Source organism: Rhagoletis zephyria, unplaced genomic scaffold (genome assembly GCF_001687245.7).
Source record: "Rhagoletis zephyria isolate East Lansing unplaced genomic scaffold, Rhagoletis_zephyria_1.1 Rzeph_scaffold_00727, whole genome shotgun sequence".
In the NCBI taxonomy this organism is placed as follows: Eukaryota; Metazoa; Arthropoda; class Insecta; order Diptera; family Tephritidae; genus Rhagoletis; species Rhagoletis zephyria.
In genome coordinates, this window is record NW_016157811.1 from 742 (window position 1) to 19280 (window position 18539).

General features: G+C 36.0%; 2 protein-coding genes across 2 annotated transcripts; both read left to right on the top strand.

The window, feature by feature from the left end:
• Positions 1 to 1325: 1325 nt before the first annotated feature.
• Positions 1326 to 5928, top strand: LOC108361279 (fatty acyl-CoA reductase 1-like). The gene is made up of 5 exons (XM_017613874.1): positions 1326 to 1513; positions 4073 to 4160; positions 4264 to 4512; positions 4580 to 5310; positions 5373 to 5928. The coding sequence occupies exons 1-5, from the start codon at positions 1326 to 1328 to the stop codon at positions 5788 to 5790; spliced, it is 1674 nt and encodes a 557-aa protein (XP_017469363.1). The 3' UTR covers positions 5791 to 5928.
• A 3767-nt stretch (positions 5929 to 9695) lies between these two features.
• LOC108361280 (fatty acyl-CoA reductase 1-like) lies at positions 9696 to 14061 on the top strand. Its single transcript, XM_017613875.1, has 5 exons — positions 9696 to 10072; positions 12219 to 12306; positions 12469 to 12717; positions 12785 to 13569; positions 13650 to 14061. The coding sequence occupies exons 1-5, from the start codon at positions 9873 to 9875 to the stop codon at positions 14059 to 14061; spliced, it is 1734 nt and encodes a 577-aa protein (XP_017469364.1). The 5' UTR covers positions 9696 to 9872.
• The last annotated feature ends 4478 nt before the right edge of the window (positions 14062 to 18539 follow it).

An 18539-nucleotide genomic window follows, 5' to 3' on the forward strand; every position in this document is an offset into this window, starting at 1 on the left:
AAAAGAAGTTGCGGTTTTTCCGGCGGGATTACAAAATCTATTATATTTTAAGACTTCTACCAAAATATTTCGGAAAAATATTAAGACTTACGGGAGCTGGACCGGTTTGAAAACCGGAGTTTTTTTATGAATATAAAAAGTTTCTTAAAGGATTTTTTGAAAAACAAAACTCCCCTGAGATGACGAAAAAGTTTAAGCTTAATAAATCAACGTAAAAATATTAATTTTTTATCAAAGGAATCCCAATAATGAGATTTTTGATGCAGTTTTTTAACCTTTTTCAAAGGACTGCTCTAAAACTTTACCGGTATGAACTTATGAGGTATCAGTGGAAAGGTATTTTTTCACCCTTTTTACTTTATTTGCAAAAAAACTAATTCACGTCCCAATTTTTTCTTTATCAAATACCAACACATCTTAATTCAACATGGAATGACGCTCGTTTATCTTACCTTCCTCTTTCATATTTTGAATGAACTTATTCGCAGAGAAATTAAAATGGTGAGAAATACCTTACCATTGATATCTCAGAAGTCTAAATTGGTAAGGTTTTGGCTGAGTTATTCAAGTTTATCTTAAACCACTCTTTGAAAAAAGTTCAAAAACAGCATCAAAAATCTCATTATTATGAGTCCGCAGAAAAGTTTTAAAAATATTTTTAGTCAATTTGTTTTAAGCTTAAAGTGTAAGGTGATCTGCGGTGATTAAAAAAAAAATACTTAAAAAAACTATTTTTATTAATAAGAAACTCAATTTTCAATTTGGAGGTGTTTTCAAATCGGCCCAGCTCACGTAAATCTTATTATTTTTTCCGAGATATTTTGGTGGAAGTCATAAAATATAATAGATTTTATAATTCCAGTGGAAAAACAGTTCCGATTTTTTTTTTTTTTTTTTTGTATGGGGAGTGATGCAGTCTAATATACATTCATGTATGTACATACATATGTATGTTTTTTTCCTATGCTAAGCTGGTAATTAATACAAATCGGGTCATTGCGCTTGAGTCCACTGCCATTTCTTGAAAACATTGCAGTCAGTATTCATGCAGTTCTTCTATTTACTTCGAACTAGACGGCTAATTGTTTGTAAACATATTTTAAATTTAACATTGAAACATAAAGGTACAAATTAGTTCTTTAAATTCTATGCAAAATAAATATAGCGTCGAAGCACATGAATTCAGCTATTTAAGGAATTCGCCAAACTTGATTTTCTATTAGTACTTTCTAAAACACTAAGCGCTGAGCTACGTGGTGTATTTTTTTTTTTTATTAGTCAACAAAGTGTAAAAGTGCAGTAAATAAAAAGCAATGAATGGGGAAATGTCGAAAAATAAAATCGAAATTGAAGTGCTGGAAAAACGCTTGTACAGTGAAGGAGTATTAAATTATGACTTGAGTGACGAAGAGATTGAAAAGAGTCCTATACGTAACTATTTCAAGGGGAAAACTATATTCCTTACTGGCGGTACAGGATTCCTTGGACAACTGCTAATGGAAAAGTTGTTGAGGTGGGAATTGGGAAGAAAATTATTATACCTTAACAGGGAAATTCTGGCAACTGTCTTTGAACTCACCACAGTCTTTCGAAAGACAAAAGACTTTCGTAAGAAAATTGTCAATTCTGGCAATTATCTTGCAAGCTCTTTACTGTCGTTCGAAAGACTAATTGAAAGATCTGCTGAGGAGGCCTTAGCGTTATACTTTTTTTTCAAATTAAATCAAATTAAACAAACAAAAAATCAAAAAAATTTAAAATTAATGAAATGCGAAAATGCAAAAAAAGTGAAAATAAGCGAAAATATTTTTAAAAACTAAAAGAAACATATATATATTTTTTTTTCAAAATAAGTAAATATAAAAATTAAATTAGAAAGAAAATCAAAAGAAAAGAAAATAATACTTAAAGGATATTTTTATTTTTAAAACAAAATCTAAAAGCTAACATAAAAAAAATTGAAAAAACAAAAAAAATAAATAAGATCCCCAAAATTAAATAAAATAAAACAGACATATATGTGTATATATTTTTTTTTTATTTATGGCACAACAATTATATTTAAAAATTTTATTGAGCTTGTTGAATATAATTTTTATAAGGCCATACATAAGAAAAACAAATAACCTAAGGACGATCCCCACACATGATCAAGTCTAAATAGCAGAAGTATAGCNGACATATATGTGTATATATTTTTTTTTTATTTATGGCACAACAATTATATTTAAAAATTTTATTGAGCTTGTTGAATATAATTTTTATAAGGCCATACATAAGAAAAACAAATAACCTAAGGACGATCCCCACACATGATCAAGTCTAAATAGCAGAAGTATAGCTGAGACATTCTTTTTCATATCGGACACCAAATTTGGTGTCACACTTTCGATTGTCTTCAAATTTTGTTTATGGGTTCTATACATGAAATAAGCTAACACGTGTTCGAGGAATTTTTTTTCGCTTTTTTCTTTGGAGATATGATCTGTCAAAGTTTGGATTTTTTCGTGATTCTGACTAATCATATACTCCTTCAAATCGTTAAATCTCGGGTTCTGCTGATCGGCGAGATTTCATCTTAACGTCATTTTAAAGCTAACAAACGGGATTAATATTTCTATATATAAGATGGTCAAGATTGTCCTAAAGCTAACTATTAACAGTTGAACTTTTTGTAGTTGATTTGCATAGTGAAGACCAGTAAATTGGGGATTTAAAATTATACCATCGTAATCCTTGTAAATATCTATAAAAAAACGTGGTTTAAAACAATGCGGGTTTTTCAAGAACTATTTTTAAAAGTAATTTCTTTATGATGAGATGGTTTATTTTGTGAGAATGAACAATTTTTTGTAATTTGTTTTCCAAAACTTATGGTGAGATATATTTAGTAAGGTGTTCAAAATCGAGTTTTGCAAGAATTTAAATTTTATTGCAGATTCCGATATGATCCGAAGAAAAGAAAAACAAAAATCCCTCGAACACGTCTTAGCTTATTTCACGTATAGAACCCACAAAAAAGCGAATTTTAAGCGAATCGGACGCATGACATAATTTTTTTACGGAATCCGTCCGATTTAAAAAAGAATGGCTCAGCTGCCTTTGCTTGTAGTTGGGTTGGCATATGAAAAGGTGGAAAAACCAACAACAATTTACGTGACGAACTTAGCTCAGTGGGTAGACTGCGGGCTATGGCCGCTGGGTTCGTTGAATCGAATGCCAGTGAAGAAGTCTGATGAGGAGATGTGGTGATCCCTGAAATAGCAGCTATAACTTGTTGTTTTTCCACAGAATTTTTCATATAAAATGGCCTCAAGCTCAACAAAATTTTATATTGTTATCGATATTTTTAATTGATATATTTAACGATAATCGCCCATATTAAGTCTCGAAAAAATCGAAATAGTTGCTAAAATCCTAAAAATCTCAAGACAGTCTCGAGAATCTCGAAAAAGTTCCGATCATCTCGAAAAATTCCCGAGAATCTTGAAGTAGTCTGGAAAATCCCCATATAGTCCCGAGAATCCCGAAATAGCGTCGAAAATCTTGAAGTAGTTCCGAAGATCCCGATATAGCGCCAAAAATCCCGAAAACCTCGAAGTTGTTTCGAAAATCCCGAAATATAATAATTAATTTCACATTGGGTAAGCACCACTTTTCATAGAACTGGAAGTTTGAAAATGGTATTTGCGTTTCATAAAAAATTATTATTTAGCTGAAATATCACGTATCAAATTTACTTGCTCAACAAATCAAATCACAAATAAATTGTATTCTTTATTTGTTCGATGAATCACATCACAAATAAAATTTATTTAAGATTTAATGCAGCTTTCAATTCAGAAATTAATTTGATTTGTGGATTTGTGATTTGACTAATTCAAAATCGTGCAACTCTGGTAAGGAATTGGCATAAGTTATTCAAGCATTAGAGACTGGACTGGTAAAAAAATGGTATTTTCGTCAGCATTTATATTCGTTTTTAGAATAAGATTTAGAATATAAGTTATATACATATATCTTTTGCCTAAAACTTTAAGCTTTATTGATTGCCAATATTTTCTTTTTGTAGGTGCGAAGTGAAAATAGTATACTTGCTAGCTCGAGCGAAGAAAAATAAAACCTCAAATGAACGACTGAATGATCTGTTTGCACAAACGGTAAGACACCATTGTAATAAAAAATTAATAAACTAATTACTTAAGCGGTCGATAACCGAATTATTTATATTTTTTTTATCTCACACCTCTCCTTAACCTTCAGCAATTCGCTAAGCTACGTAGAGAATATCCCAACTACCGACAGCATGTCAGCATCATTGAAGGCGACATGTCTCTCATTGACTTGGGCATAAAGGATTCCGATCGACAGCTACTCGCGGAAACGGTTGAGATTGTTTTGCATGCCGCCTCTGAAGTACGCTTTAATGACAGCCTCCACAAACTGGCAACCATAAATTTACGCGGCACTCACCAAATGCTAAAATTGGCAGAGAATTTCAAAAAATTGCAGGTAATTTCATTTAACCAACAAATCCTCCGAAGTTATCCAGCAAACGCAACTAATTGGTATCTTGCAGGTCTTCCACTATGTTTCAACCGCCTTTAGCAACTGCAAGCCAAATTGCAAAGTGATCAAAGAGGAATTCTACGAGCCTCCGCTTGAACCAAATACACTCATCGCTTATGCCGAAAAGTGCATTAATACTCCCGAGGATTTGGATATTTTCGATACCATAACAAATCGTTTGATTGGCGAATGGCCCAATACTTACACATTTTCGAAATGTCTTTCGGAGGAATTGGTGAGGCGTAGCGCTGAAAAATTTCCCACTTGCGTCTCTCGCCCCAGCATAGTGATTTCGACCAATCGTGAACCCATAGCGGGTTGGATAAATAATGTTTACGGTATCACAGGTTCGATTTTTGCCCTGGCTGCTGGCCTATCGCGTCTTCTGCCCGTTCACAAGGATAAACACTTAGATATAATCTGTGCCGATTTCACCGTGAATGCGATATTGGCAGCCACTTGGGCAATGCATCAGGATGTTGAGGCCCATAGAAAGGTATCACCAACTCCACCGATTCCCAAAGTATACGCTTTGGTATCTTCGACATACACACCTGCGGGATTTGTAACGTCAGAGACTTTGTCGCATTATCTTACAAACCCGTTGCAACGGCACTTATGGGTTTTGTGTCCAAATTTAATTGACAATCAGCTGTTATTCAAGTATCTTAGTATATACTATCATCTGATAGGCACTTTAGCGATTGATTTCGGTTTAAAAATAGTTGGTCGAAAGGAACGGTAAGTAGAAAGGCCTAAATATCAGAGAGCATACTCACATTCATATTTCTTTTCCTCACAAGCGTCTTACCTTGGGTGCGCAAAACGCAACTATTTCTGAATGTAATCGCCTACTTCACGCAGTACGATTGGAAATTCGATAATGATAATATGCGCAACGTCTGGAAGCGAATGGATGCTGTAGATCAAAAGTTATTCCTCTGCGATACGCGTCTATTCGACTACAAGAAATGGTGTTACACCTATATGCAGGGCATGAAGTACTTTCTTTGTAATGATCCACTTGAAAATCCAAGAACAGCCGTGGCCCGATATAATCGCATAAGTCGAGTGCATTTAATATTCAAGTACCTATTTTACATTTCCCAGCTACTGTTGGCATATACGATGATAAAGGGTCTGAGGCTAGATGAAGTGTTCATTAAATTAATAAGCGTTAAATTTGGTTTAGGCAAAGGAACAGCTTTTGTTAAGGCATAGACGATATGCAAGATTTGGTGTTTATGTGAGAAAATAGATCAAATAAATTTATCGTAGATTTAATTTCGTGACTTTTTTGCATTTGATAGCATAAGTCAGAGAAGGTCGTGGAGATGGGAAAAACATCGATGTTTTACTGTTCAGCATCAATTCTAATATTTTCTTACCGTCTCTAAGACCATAAACAGTAAACAGTGGAAAGCGGGAAAGGTGAAAATGCAATATTTTTATTTTATTAACAACTTTAATAAATACGTCTCCAAAAATTCAATAGTGTGAATAATAATAGTGAATTTTTTAACAGGTGGCAACCCTCTGTAAACACCTAAAAAATATTTCTAGTGTTTCAACTAAATATTTCTTAACACTCTTTCGTTTGACACCAATATATGCAACCAAATTTGAATACATGTTTTTAAACAACTGGCAACCCTCCTAAATATATCTCAGAAATAAAGCCTTTCAAAATCATTTCCTTTAATAATTCATCCAACTTATTAAATAATTTGAAGGTCACTTTATAAACACGTGGCAACCCTCTTCAAACATTATAAATGTTGAAACTCAAGTTTTCTTAACACCCTTTTGCTTCATATTTCAAATAACTTGCGTGAAAGTTAATTAAATTCGACTTTTTAAACAGGTGTAAACCCTCTTCATGTGTAGTTCCGCGCTAAGACAATCTTAAATATTCTTTGTCTAACATTGCGATACATATTTTAGTTAACTGATGAATGAAGTTGAATTTTATTTTTAAACACTTGGCAACCCCACTAAATATAGTTCAGAAATAAAGATTTTTCAAGCCGCATACGATTTATACCCACATTTCCATAATTCATTTAACTTTTTTAATATTATGAATTCAATTTTTAAACTGGTGGCAACCCTCTTCCAACACCACAGAAATATTCTTAGACTTCTAAGCACTCTTTTGTTTGCCATCCATATTTTGACATTTCATAGAACTTGTGAATAAGTTAACTAAATTGAACATTTCCAGCAGGTGGCAACCCTATTTAAAATATTTGCAAACTACTTCCTTCTGAACCCTCGTTTGTCACCCATATGTTGAAACATATTTCTCCTAACTAATTCCTCTAATTCAAATTGAATTTGATTTTTTAAACAGGTGGCAACCCTCCAATAGTTCAGCTAAGAAGCGAAGCTTTTAAAACCTTGTAAACATTGATTTATTTTTTTTTTTAAGTAATTTGAACTTAATTTTTTAAAAGGTGGCAACTCTTTTCGAAAAAGTTAAACCTTATTGCACACCTACAGCTAGAGCCCTTTGATTTGGCACATCACTTTTGAAAATCGAACGAACGGTGTGGATCTGATGGCATTGATTATTAAATAATTTGAATGCAATTTTCGAAATTTCGAAAATAGTTTCTGCATATTGAACCAAACCTTTATATGCCTATGTTATTCGACGCCCTGAATGCGAGTCCGAGGTCTGTCAGCCTCCATCAGGTCAGGTTCAAGTCATTTAAAGGTCAAGTAGGGAAAAATTCATTGAATAAACCTTAAAATTATATGCATATTGGGATTCATTTCATTTTCATTTCATTTTATTAAATATATAAACATTAGTACAATAAGATATAATTTTTACTGATAAAAACAAATTACTGATTTCAACATAGACAAAGAGAATAAGAAAAAACAAAAGTTTTTTTTTGTTCAATAAATTGTTTGCCCTATTTGACCTCGAGCCTAACATTATGGAGGTTAACAGACCTCGGATTCGAGTTCAGCGAGTCAAAACCCACATATTATTAATTTTCACGAGGATTCAATGAATTTTTCCCTACTTGACCTTCAAATGACCTCGAACCTGACGTGACGGGGGCTAACAGACCTCGGATTCGCATTTAGCGCATAGGGATGCAGACACTTTGTTTTGTAAACCTGTATAATTTAAACAAATGCAAGAGCTAGATCTATAGTTTTAGAATTTTATAATAAATTTATCAAATTTTTTCATAGTTAAAGCTTAAAAATGCTTTTTCAGATTTTATGGATTCTGAATTTGTTACGTATGTACATAACAAAATGTTTCAAATGCCTTAATATTTTATTTTTGCATACTTCAAAGTGTCTATATTATATAAGTTTATTATTTTAAACTTTTAATTAACATTGGTTTTTGGCCACTTTTTCAGTCTTCTGGCCCACAGTGAATCAGTATAAAGTCCTAGGTTGGTAAAGAATTGCAGCTGCTATGCTCGAAAATCACAGTTGACCAGTGCCGCATTTTTGATTGCTTTTGTTGTTAAGAGCTGGCCCGGTTTTTTTTTCTATGGCTTGGACATCGCTAGTTTACGTTATAGGTATTCACCAAATTGAGCAAGGGGCCTGGCACACTGGCAAAGAACAGATTAGCTCAAGCAACGACTGTTGACAACAGTGAGCCCCTATTGTTTCTCATATGAATATGTTTTAAGTTTGTCGGCACGTGTTTCCCTCTGTTAAGGTATTAAATTATTCAAATTCAAGTCATTGCCCTTTCTTGCAAACATTGTAGTCAGTATGAATGTAAAGGGTGATTCATCTAGAGCTTTTTTCAATTTTAAATAAAACACTTCGAGAATGTTCTTTCGGATAATAATAAAGATTCCGATATTTAGTTTTATTTGAAGTGTTTTATTCAAAATTAAAAAAAAATAAATAAGTGTGCCTGGGCCTCACTGGAGAAGTGAAACTTACGTTACATATCTACTTTGTCTCATTATCAATATATATACATACATACATACATACATCCGCTTTTGCTTAAAGTTATATTTTTTGTATTTTTTCTATCTAGATGCCTACCTCTACCCCTGTTCCTTCTAATTACATTTATGTATTACCTTGTTTATACCTACGAAAAAACCGCATTAACAAAGAACCGATTTGATTCTAAACATATTTCTTTCTTACGTTTATTTGACAGTCTTTATAGCGCACTCGATAAAACCGTATTGAAAAGTAAAAAAACTCCGTTAGTTTTATTCGACATTTATTTAATAATAAATTTGCGTGGTGGACCGAAGTGGAAGGCAACAGTAATACAAATTTATTATAATAATAAATACAATTAAAAACGGGCTGTGTAAAGAAAAAAACAGACAATTTTGATGTCAAGTTAAATTAATTATTTGTTTATACGGGTGTTTTAACCGATGTGAGAAATAAAAAACCGATTTGAAAACAAATTCGAGTCAATACACTTTTCGATTTCAACGCGTATTGAAATTTTGTTTATGCAACTGTTTTGAATCACACCGAACTGAGTCGCAGCGCTTTATGTGTCGGTATAAACAAGGTATATGTTATTCGGTTTTCCTGCAATAATAATAATAGATTGGGGCTTAAACATATGTTAGTGTTTGGCCGAGCTTCTCCTCCGATTTATGGCGTGCGCCTTGATGTTGTCACATAAAGCGGAGGGACCTACAGTTTTACGCCGACTCCGAACGGCGATTGTATTTTTATGAGAAGCTGTTTTTCATGGCAGAAATACACTCGAAGGTTTGCCATTGCCTGCCGAGGGACGGCCGCTGTTAAGGAAAAACCTTTTTTCTAAATTTTTTGCGATGTTGCTTTGACCAGGGTTTGAACCCAGGCGTTGCGGAATGGAAGCGCGCACTGCTTACCACTACACCACAGCGGCTGACAGGTCTGTTTTCCTGTATCTTCATTTATATCTCTATACTCTCTATCTCCATACTACCGTTGAATCCGTTCCGTTGAATTTGCCAATTTACTCCCAACCAACCAACCGCCGCTAAAGAAGTTTCACTTCAAAAGGTCTAGATGGATCACCCTATATAACTTTACTTATTTCAATGTGGTTGCATACCGAGTAAAGGGATGTAGCCCTTTAGCTTTACTTTAAATATAACATTGTAGCTTTACTTTAAACATAACAGCGAAGCAGCAAGTTACAAATTAGTTTATCAAATTCTAAAAATTAGCACGGCAATGTTTGGATTCGGCTGCATATATAAGGAACTCGCCAAACTTAATTTTCTTTCAGTACTTTCTAAAACGCTAAGCGCTGAGTTAGGTGGTGTATATTTTTATTAGTCATAATGAACGGAGAAAAGTCGGAAAATAAAATCGACATTGAAGTGCTGGAAAAACGCTTGTACAGTGAAGGAGTATTAAATTATGACTTGAGTGACGAGGAAGTCGAAAGGAGTCCTATACGCAACTATTTCAAGAGGAAAACTATATTCCTTACTGGCGGCACAGGATTCCTTGGACAACTACTAATGGAAAAGTTGTTAAGGTGTGAATTTGGAAGAAAATTGTTGTGCTACAAATGTGTATTGTAACTAATTGAATGTTGTTGGTAACAAACTAACCAGATAAATGTGAAATTAATACGTATAAAAGAAAAATTTGCGTGGAAAAGGACACTTGAATATGTACTGCTTTCTTTGGATTACCACTATAATACCAAAGTACTATATTATTCATGCATTAAACGTGAACCATAGCTAGAGCTTCATGAAAAGGATTACAATTAACCAAATGATTATCCTTGTTTCTTCTTGTTTGGCGCCGTTACCACCTAAGTGTAGTTTAATAAAGCACACCACTCGTTTTTACTCTGTGTCAACTAGTGCCAATTCGAAATGCCAAATTAGGCCAAATTCTTTTCTATCAGGCTTTTAATGGCAGAGCAGCCCTTCCTTTTCCTCTGCTGCCACCAGCGGTATAAGCGGCATAGCCAAGCCAGTTACAGTATTTAAAATACTGCACTACATCAAATGACAGTATTCGGTTTCAAGGGGTAAGATGAGTGCATAAGTGAGACCTTTCTCAATAGCCTATGCTCCTCAGTGGATGAGATCAACATAAATAAAGTTAAACAAATCAATATTTTGTGTGCAGTGCAATTACTCGTTCTTTCGTTTTAATATGACAGCAGACTCAGGCAAGTATACATTTTTCGGCCCGCCCACATTGAAGGCATTCATATGCCCTTCGGCTTAAAGAAAGATTCACAGTTTTTGAACAGTATGTTCAAGGACGATATAATCGTAGTTGATGCACACGTAAAGCTGTTTATCGTAATCATGCGAATTAATTTAAGGGTTTAGAACTTATACTAACTCAGATTAAAGCACGCCAGACGGCTGGAATCGAAATGTGCTCTGCCCAATACCACTCGATACACTGAATCCACCATCAATAAAATGACTGGGCCTTATTAGCATGGCTTTAGACTTGGAAAATCCTCTATAGGCCAGGTATTCACAATACGCCAAATCTTGGAAAAGACTCACAAGAAAAGGATCGACACACACCATCTATTTGTTGATTTCAAAGCTACTTTCGACAGCACCAACAGGAGCTGCCTATACGACGCGGTGTCTGGATTTTTTGGCCCCGCGAAACTAATACGACTGTGTAAAATGACATTGAGCAATACTCCATCAGAACTGATAAGGACTTCTCCGAGCCGTTTGATACCAAACGGGGTACGTCTGTTCTGCCTTCTCGGAATTAGAAATAAAAGCCAAGCGAATCGGTCTGGTGGTGCTCGAGGACAAGATGAAATATATCCTGTCATCAGACAAACAGTCATATCATGCACGTCTCGGCACCACGTTTGAAAAAGTCAACGACTCCAATGGAGAATACCTCTTGTCAAAAAGTGGTACGCTTAACTGTGCAGGCAATTGGGAAATAAAATCCCCTCTCGTCGTACAAAAATTACACTCTATAAGTCTCTCAACATGCCCGTGTGAGTGTGTGGCACAGAGGCATGGACAATGAAAACATCTGATGAGGCGGCTCTTGGAGTTTTCGATAGAAATATTATTCGAAAGCTTTACGATCCTTTGCTCATTAGCGATGGCGAATACGGCAGAGGATGGAACGATTACCTGTATGAGCTTTACAACGATATAGACATAATGCAGGGAATTAAAGTACATCGGCAATGCAGGCTTCGTCATATCGTAAAATGACAGAAACACTCTAGCTCTGAAAGTATACAACGCGGCTCGCGATGCTAGTAGCAGGGGAAAAGGAAGGACCGCACTGCGAAGGCAGGACCAAGTGGAGAAGTCCTTGGCTGCACTTGGCGTCAGTTGGCACATAAAAGACACGATTGGTGTGCTATTTTGGACTCGGCCAAAATCGCTTAGGCGATTACAGCGCCAATAAAGATGAAGAAGTGAGATCAAATATTTCGAATCCATTAGCATACTTGGGAGCTTTCTGTTATTTTAATAATATATATATGTGTATATAATACTTATCGCAAAGGAAAATAAAAGGTGTCTGAGAATTTGATATGAATGCATGCGTTCAATTTTAACACTTTTAAAGCAAACAATATGCCTAACTAAGGCGGTAGCTTGAAACCTTCGTTATTCCCTAAAATTAATAGTCTACTAAATGCAAATCCTTTCTTCCTGTAGATGTGAAGTGGAAATGGTTTACTTTTTAGCTCGACCTAAGAAAAACAAAACCGCACATGAGAGACTCAATGATCTGTTTGATCAAACTGTAAGTTGTGAAACTTCCTACATTTGTTTGTACGATTGTCTAAAAAAATATATACGATTTACCTACCTCTTGCAACTCTTGCATTTATTAATTTTTTTAGTGATTGATATCATAGCTTTTACATATTCTTTTGCTTATCTCACACCTCTCCTTAACCTTCAGCAATTCGCTAAGCTACGTAGAGAATATCCCAACTACCGACAGCATGTCAGCATCATTGAAGGCGACATGTCTCTCATTGACTTGGGCATAAAGGATTCCGATCGACAGCTACTCGCGGAAACGGTTGAGATTGTTTTGCATGCCGCCGCTGAAGTGCGCTTTAATGACAGCCTTCACAAACTGGCAACCACAAATTTACGCGGCACACGCCAAATGCTGAAATTGGCAGAGAATTTCAAAAAATTGCAGGTAATTTCATTTAATCAACAAATTCTCCGAAGTTATCCAGCACACGCAACTAATTGGTATCTTGCAGGTCTTCCACTATGTTTCAACCGCCTTTAGCAACTGCAAGCCAAATTGCAAAGTGATCAAAGAGGAATTCTACGAGCCACCACTTGAACCAAATACACTCATCGCTTATGCCGAAAAGTGCATTAATACTCCCGAGGATTTGGATATTTTCGATACGATAACAAATCGTTTGATTGGCGAATGGCCCAATACTTACACATTTTCGAAATGTCTTTCGGAGGAATTGGTGAGGCGTAGGGCTGAAAAATTTCCCACATGCGTTTCGCGCCCCAGCATAGTGATTTCGACCAATCGTGAACCCATAGCGGGTTGGATAAATAATGTTTATGGTATCACAGGTTCGGTTTTTGCTTTGGCTGCTGGCCTATCGCGTCTCCTGCCCATTGACAAAGATAAACACTTGGACCTAATCTGTGCCGATTTTACAATCAATGCCATATTAGCAGCCACTTGGGCAATGCATCAGGATGTTGAGGACCATAGAAAGGTTCAATTGTCGGAGGGAGAAGAAATTGCGCCTACAGAGGCAACGTTAGCAAAAGTATCACCCACCCCACCGAGTCCCAAAATATACGCTTTGGTATCTTCGACATACACACCAGCGGGGCTTGTAACAACAGAGACTGTATCGCATTACCTAACAAACCCGTTGCAACGCCACTTATGGGTAGTGTGTCCAAATATAACTGGCAATCTGTTGTTATTCAAGTATCTTAGTATATACTATCATCTGATAGGCACTTTAGCCATTGATTTCGGTTTAAAAATAGTAGGTCGAAAGGAACGGTAAGTACAGTAAGACCTAAATATAACATAATTGCTACTGCAGAAATGATACTCACACTAAAATTACTTTTCGTCAACAGCATCTTACCTTGGGTGCGCAAAACGCAACTATTTCTGAATGTAATCGCCTACTTCACGCAGTACGATTGGAAATTTGATTATGAAAATATGCGCGACGTCTGGAAGCGAATGGATCCTGTGGATCAAAAGTTATTTCTCTGCGATACGCGTCTATTCGACTACAAGAAATGGTGTTTCACCTATATGCAGGGCATGAAGCACTTTATTTGTAATGATCCGCTTGAAAATCCTAAAACAGCGGTGACCCGTTATAATCGCATAAGTTGGGTGCATTTAATATTCAAGTACCTTTTTTACATTTCCCAGCTGCTTTTGGCATATGCGGTGGTAAAGGGTCTAAAACTAGATGAAGCATTCGTTAAATTAATAAGCATTAAATTTGGTTTAGGCAAAGGAACCGCTTTTGCCTAGACATTGCGATGGTTTCCCTTAAAAACTTTTTAGCAATTTGGGCAGGTATTAGGTAAACAGTAAACTACAAGAAAAGTAAAAACAAACCTCCTTTTTCATTTTTCCTTAATGTGACCGCGTTTTACCAGCGCTAACCTCAAATTTCCAATGTGTTTGAAATATACTTACAGCCAATTTCACGAGAGCAATTTAAGTGAAAAGTGATATAAATTTTTGAAACTTTATATGGAAATTGACAGAAAATAAAAAATTATTTTCTATTTAAATTGCTAGTAAAACCAGCTATTAGTCTCTTCACGATAATACTATTGGTTTTTAAATAAAACTTTTCTCTTAAGTTGATTAGTATTTGGTTTTTCATAAAATTTGTTAAAATATCTAAAATATACATGTCATCAATAAAGAATAAATCTCAATTTTTCTGCTTGGGTATCAATTGAAATAACAGTTACCGAAATTTGGCGATATGTGTATATAGAAATTTCTGGAGCTATGAAAATTAATCAAGCTATGGAAATCATAAAAATATTCAAAGTTTATTGAATTATTGATATGTATCTAGATATGTAAATTTTTGACAATGCGAGGACCAACATAATCGTGAAAAGAATACAAATACAAACAAATAAATAGAGGCCAAGCGAAGACTAATAAGAATACAAAGACGTACAGAAAAAAGAAGAAGAATATGGAGACGAACAGGAAGATATATGTACATATGTGAATAGTTATACGAAGGCGGATAATGGCGTTTTCGTTTCTACAAAAAATGTTGCCTCATCATTGCCCTCTTCTTAGTATTTGTGCGTAGAGAGCAAAGAGAAAGTAACGCTAAAGCGAAAGTGAAGAGGGAAATAAATAAGCAGATGAATACGAAGACGAACACTAAGACTAAGGATAAGGTTAATATTAAGCTTAAGTAAAATGTCTGCAATATGAAGCGAACTAAAAATTAGTCGAGGGAAGTTTCACTTTAGTAGCATGACCCAGGTGCAGTAATTTTTTTTTTTTTTTTTTGTATCTTTTTGTTAAGCAGAATTTTTATGTTAGGCATTGTGTTCTTCTTCGTATTTGTTTTTTTTTTTTTGTTTCACAATATTTCAACAGAGTTTTCGTGGTTTCAAAACTGGTTGGAAGATACCTCAGGCTTGGGTAAACATTGTTTATAGAGAAATTTTCAGTCAATTGTTTAAAAAACACTAGAAAAGTGATCGTAACTGGACCGTAACTGGCACTCCTAGTATAAATATTGTATACCCTGACAACAATAAGTTTCTATCTTTGGTTTAATTGTATTTCTAAGAATGCGTAAGAGTGAGATAAATTATCCAAATAATTGCAAAGGTAAGTATGTACCGCGCCGCAACTAATCACTTTCGCGGGGGTGCATAGCGTATGATTAACACAATTTCCGGGTTGTCAACGAATTGCTTTCTCTACCAAACAATAGTTAATCCATCTCTGCAATGAGAGATTTAATGAATGACAGAGGGCGCCCATAACTCACGCAAGTGACTACTTTAGTAACTCCCGGTAGTACAGAGAGAGCCGATGGTGACTACCGCCTAGGACATTGCCTTGTAAAAGTAATCACTGAAATACACTGCAAGTGGTCGGTCGGTCGGTAAAGGAGTTTATCAGGTAGCAACCGATTCATCAGTCCTGTAGTCGCGCCTCCGTATTGCAGGGTTACTCTAGCTTATCGACGATTTTCAATCATTTTACCCCATACAAACTCTCTCCTTGGCACAATTTTAATCTTTAAGTTAATATACCGCAAATTCATGCCACAAAAAGTTTATAATCTCAGCCGGGAACTACAAGTGATTACCTATAAACTTGTACCGCAAATTATTGTATGCCAGACAGCATTGTACTATATGTATATTCCCTAGGTATACTCGTATGGGTACATACATATGTACATACACATACATAAGTATTTATACTCGTATATACGCTGATATACGAGAACGACTTCACATAAAAGCCTTTTCATCTGGTCGCTTAACGAACTAACCAACCACTTGAGTAACTTTCAAGAGAATCACGGATGTAAGTCCACTTAAGTTCCTATATATATATATATACATATGTGTGTATATAGGTATATATGTACACATACTTACGTGTACTGTACGTGGCTACATACTTATACGCACTAAACTTCATACAAACATTAACTGTTGTTCACTTCCTACATATCGGGGCGTCTATGCATTGATGTACAGATTTCATGCAGGCTTTACGTGATTACCTGCCAAAAGGCTTTAATCACGGTGCCCGCACTTGGCACGACGGATTAATTTTTGCATTAATCACTGCCCTGAACTGCAAGCACTTCAGTACCAATTGGCAGTATGTGGTGGACACACTTACCACCTTGGCAGGGCCGAGGCCTACCTAGACCTCTGACGTTCTCTGGATCACGACATCCGTTTTCAATGCCACTCCACATTGAACCATTGCTGGTTCTACCCGCATTTAGGTATTAAACCACAGCTACCACGATACTCCCCAAAGGGGCCGTACCCATGAACACACCGGAGTAATGCTCGCCGGCGAGATTTGCTCGACTGGCTGAACTCACCCTAACCCACTTAACTGACTCAGCCCACACTAGAACGACTTACTCGACTACTACACTCCACATTCATACCCCGTCTTGCTCGTCTCACAAGTCTAATCGCCTCGCTCGTGGGCACCCTCCACATTCTCCAGGAAAGGTGACACCAGTCGCTCAACTTTCAACCGATCGAGTTGCTCGACACACATTCACCATCTTGCTCCGTCTTGCTCATCTCACACGTCCTACTCGCCTCGCTCGTGGGCACCCTCCACATTCTCCAGGAGAGGTGACACCACTCGCTCAGTTTTCGCAACGGATCGAATTGCTCAACTTGCGCACAACTTTTTCAACATTTTCCAGCGGTTTCCACCAGTTTCCACATTTCCTTCGATTTCAACTTTTTTTATTCAACTTATTTTCACCCTTTTCTAGTCGTGTAAGCCATGCCAGTGCTTGCCTTGCCAGCCAGTGTCGCCAGTTTTGCTCGTCTCGCCGACGAACACACTCCGGGGGCATCTGTTCCCCGCGGCACCATTTTTAAAGTCTTTGGTATGACTCTCGAAAGCCGTAGACTTCTTCCAGTTGAGCCTCCACCGACTCAGGACTGGTAGCCTTTGACTGGGGTACCCGGGATTGTGACACCCGTAGCCTCGCAAACGTAAGCACATGTCCTACACAGGTTCCCATGCGGAGCATCCCTGTTAGTTCATGCCGACATGGAAACCCCTAAGGGCCCCCATGTCACCACTTAAGATCTAACCCCGCGTCAAGGACACCAACGATGGCTAGATGCATTGATGTACAATAATATTCATACCTTCTAACAGATAATGAGCTTATGGGCAAATTTCACGATTTGTTTTTTTTTTTAGTGTCACTCCCTTCTCTCGCCAGAAAAAAACGCTAAACAATCAATGGAGTTCCAGAAATAAGTTCGATAAAAAATAAATAAATAAATTACTTTAAATGTTCTAGCTTTAAAATATTTATTTAATCGTAAAAGTACCGAAATTACTTATTTTTCATTGTCGTTCGAAAAAATCATAATTTTTTTTTAATTAATTTGGGAAGTTTTCAGATAGAATGTTTATATTAGAGGCAGTGAAAGTTGCCACCAAGTACAACATATCTATGAAGTTTCAAAAGTGTGCCACCAAACTTAAAGGAATGCCAGAATATCTGTGGCAGCTATTTTGTATTAAGGCGTGCGAGCTGCCTGTGTATGGTGCTGCAGGGCGTATACGTTACATGCACAACTATGGATTGGACTATTGTTAACCGACTTCACAAAACTTCACAAAAAGGAAAAGGTTATCAACTCGTCGGAATATTTATTTTTTTATTTTTTTTTATATATGTTACCGCGTTACTTTGGACCACGTCAACCAATTTCTATATTTTTTTTTTTTTTTATATGGTCCCATACTAATTTGGTTTAAATCTGTTTATTGGATCATGAAGAAATCAAGGATAATCTTAAATTTGTATATGAAAATTGAAGTCGGTTTTGTTTTTTGTTTAAAAACTACTTGTTTTAGTATTTTTTTTTAAGTTTTCATTCAAATACAATTCGCAATGAAATCTTGTTCTTTATGCAAAATGCATTGTTCAAGGTAAGTGTGCCACCATTTTCGACCAAAAACCACTTTTTTCGAAAAATGTAACAACTCGTGAGATTTGTTCATATACATATTCATCAGCAACCAAGCATACCTAGCATATCAACATACATACATAAATGTAAGTGTACAGTTAATCAAGAACACTTGCATGTCACTTGCCTCTCTGCCACTGGTATTGTTGTTCTTGTTATTGCTGCCACCACATTTCAAATTGTTGCCCATAAATCAGCGTACACTTGTACATACATATGTACATGCATACAAGCTGCAGAAAATGCAAAAAAGTT

Coding starts and splice junctions, on each gene's coding strand:
- LOC108361279 (XM_017613874.1), top strand. CDS start 1,326: ATGTCGAAAAATAAAATCGAAATTGAAGTGCTGGAAAAACGCTTGTAC. Junction 1,514..4,072: donor CTAATGGAAAAGTTGTTGAG/GTGGGAATTGGG, acceptor TTCTTTTTGTAG/GTGCGAAGTGAAAATAGTAT. Junction 4,161..4,263: donor ATGATCTGTTTGCACAAACG/GTAAGACACCAT, acceptor CTTAACCTTCAG/CAATTCGCTAAGCTACGTAG.
- LOC108361280 (XM_017613875.1), top strand. CDS start 9,873: ATGAACGGAGAAAAGTCGGAAAATAAAATCGACATTGAAGTGCTGGAA. Junction 12,307..12,468: donor ATGATCTGTTTGATCAAACT/GTAAGTTGTGAA, acceptor CTTAACCTTCAG/CAATTCGCTAAGCTACGTAG. Junction 12,718..12,784: donor AGAATTTCAAAAAATTGCAG/GTAATTTCATTT, acceptor GGTATCTTGCAG/GTCTTCCACTATGTTTCAAC.